Source organism: Raphanus sativus, chromosome 2 (assembly GCF_000801105.2).
Source record: "Raphanus sativus cultivar WK10039 chromosome 2, ASM80110v3, whole genome shotgun sequence".
NCBI lineage: Eukaryota > Viridiplantae > Streptophyta > Magnoliopsida > Brassicales > Brassicaceae > Raphanus > Raphanus sativus.
In genome coordinates, this window is record NC_079512.1 from 38,335,418 (window position 1) to 38,336,228 (window position 811).

Sequence of the window (811 nt, forward strand, 5' to 3'; positions counted from 1 at the left end):
TAAATTGTAGATGATGATCAATAGCATATAATAAAAAGTACATGTGAATTACACCAAAAAAATGTACAGGTGAACAGAAAGGAATTGTATTTAGAACTTGGAAGTTATTTTTACCATCGTCATGACTTAAAATTTGGGTAAATGAGCAGGGAGGGAGGGATTCATATTCTCTTCATCCAACAAGCACTAAATATAAATACACAAATTTTCAAGATATAAACATAAGGAAATAATTGCTTACAAAAAGAAACATAGGGAAATAATTGAGAGAAGACAGAGACAAATATATTTGCAACGAACGTTTCCACTATTGACGCAAGGAAGGAAGTGGAAGATAAAGAAGGAAAAAATAAAATAATGGACTTTGTACAACCCAACACGACGTTATTGCAAGTTGGGCCAATCTTATTGAACACCCAATGAGTTCGGAACGCGTGAAGGTTACTCATTGGTTAATTTGCCTTGAATAAAGTTATCATTAAATGTCATAAATATCTTCCGATATCTCCGACATAAAAAGAATAAAGAAAGAAACCGAAAGGGATAAGAAGACATACACCTATACATACATACATACATACATTGAGTGTTGTTGCGTGTGTAATTAGTTAGAGATACATTCTTTCCCTTGGCCTTTAGGGTTCTATCTATTACTATATATTAATGCAATCCTTTCTCTGCTTTCATTCTAATCTCAAAATCCAACATGGAACTTGTTAAGATTTCCTTTACCGTTCTCCTTCTTTCTTTCCTCCTCCTCTTCTCCGTCTCTGTCTCTTCTTCATCGTCCGACGGCGATGATGCCGTGATC

General features: G+C 34.5%; 1 protein-coding gene across 1 annotated transcript in view; it reads left to right on the top strand.

Annotated features, from left to right (window-relative positions):
* Positions 1 to 590: 590 nt before the first annotated feature.
* LOC108843529 (cysteine protease RD19A) overlaps positions 591 to 811 on the top strand; it is a 1,712-nt gene continuing 1,491 nt past the window's right edge. The window contains exon 1 of the mRNA XM_018616747.2: positions 591 to 811. Coding sequence (XP_018472249.1) covers positions 707 to 811 — 105 coding nt within the window. The 5' untranslated portion in view covers positions 591 to 706.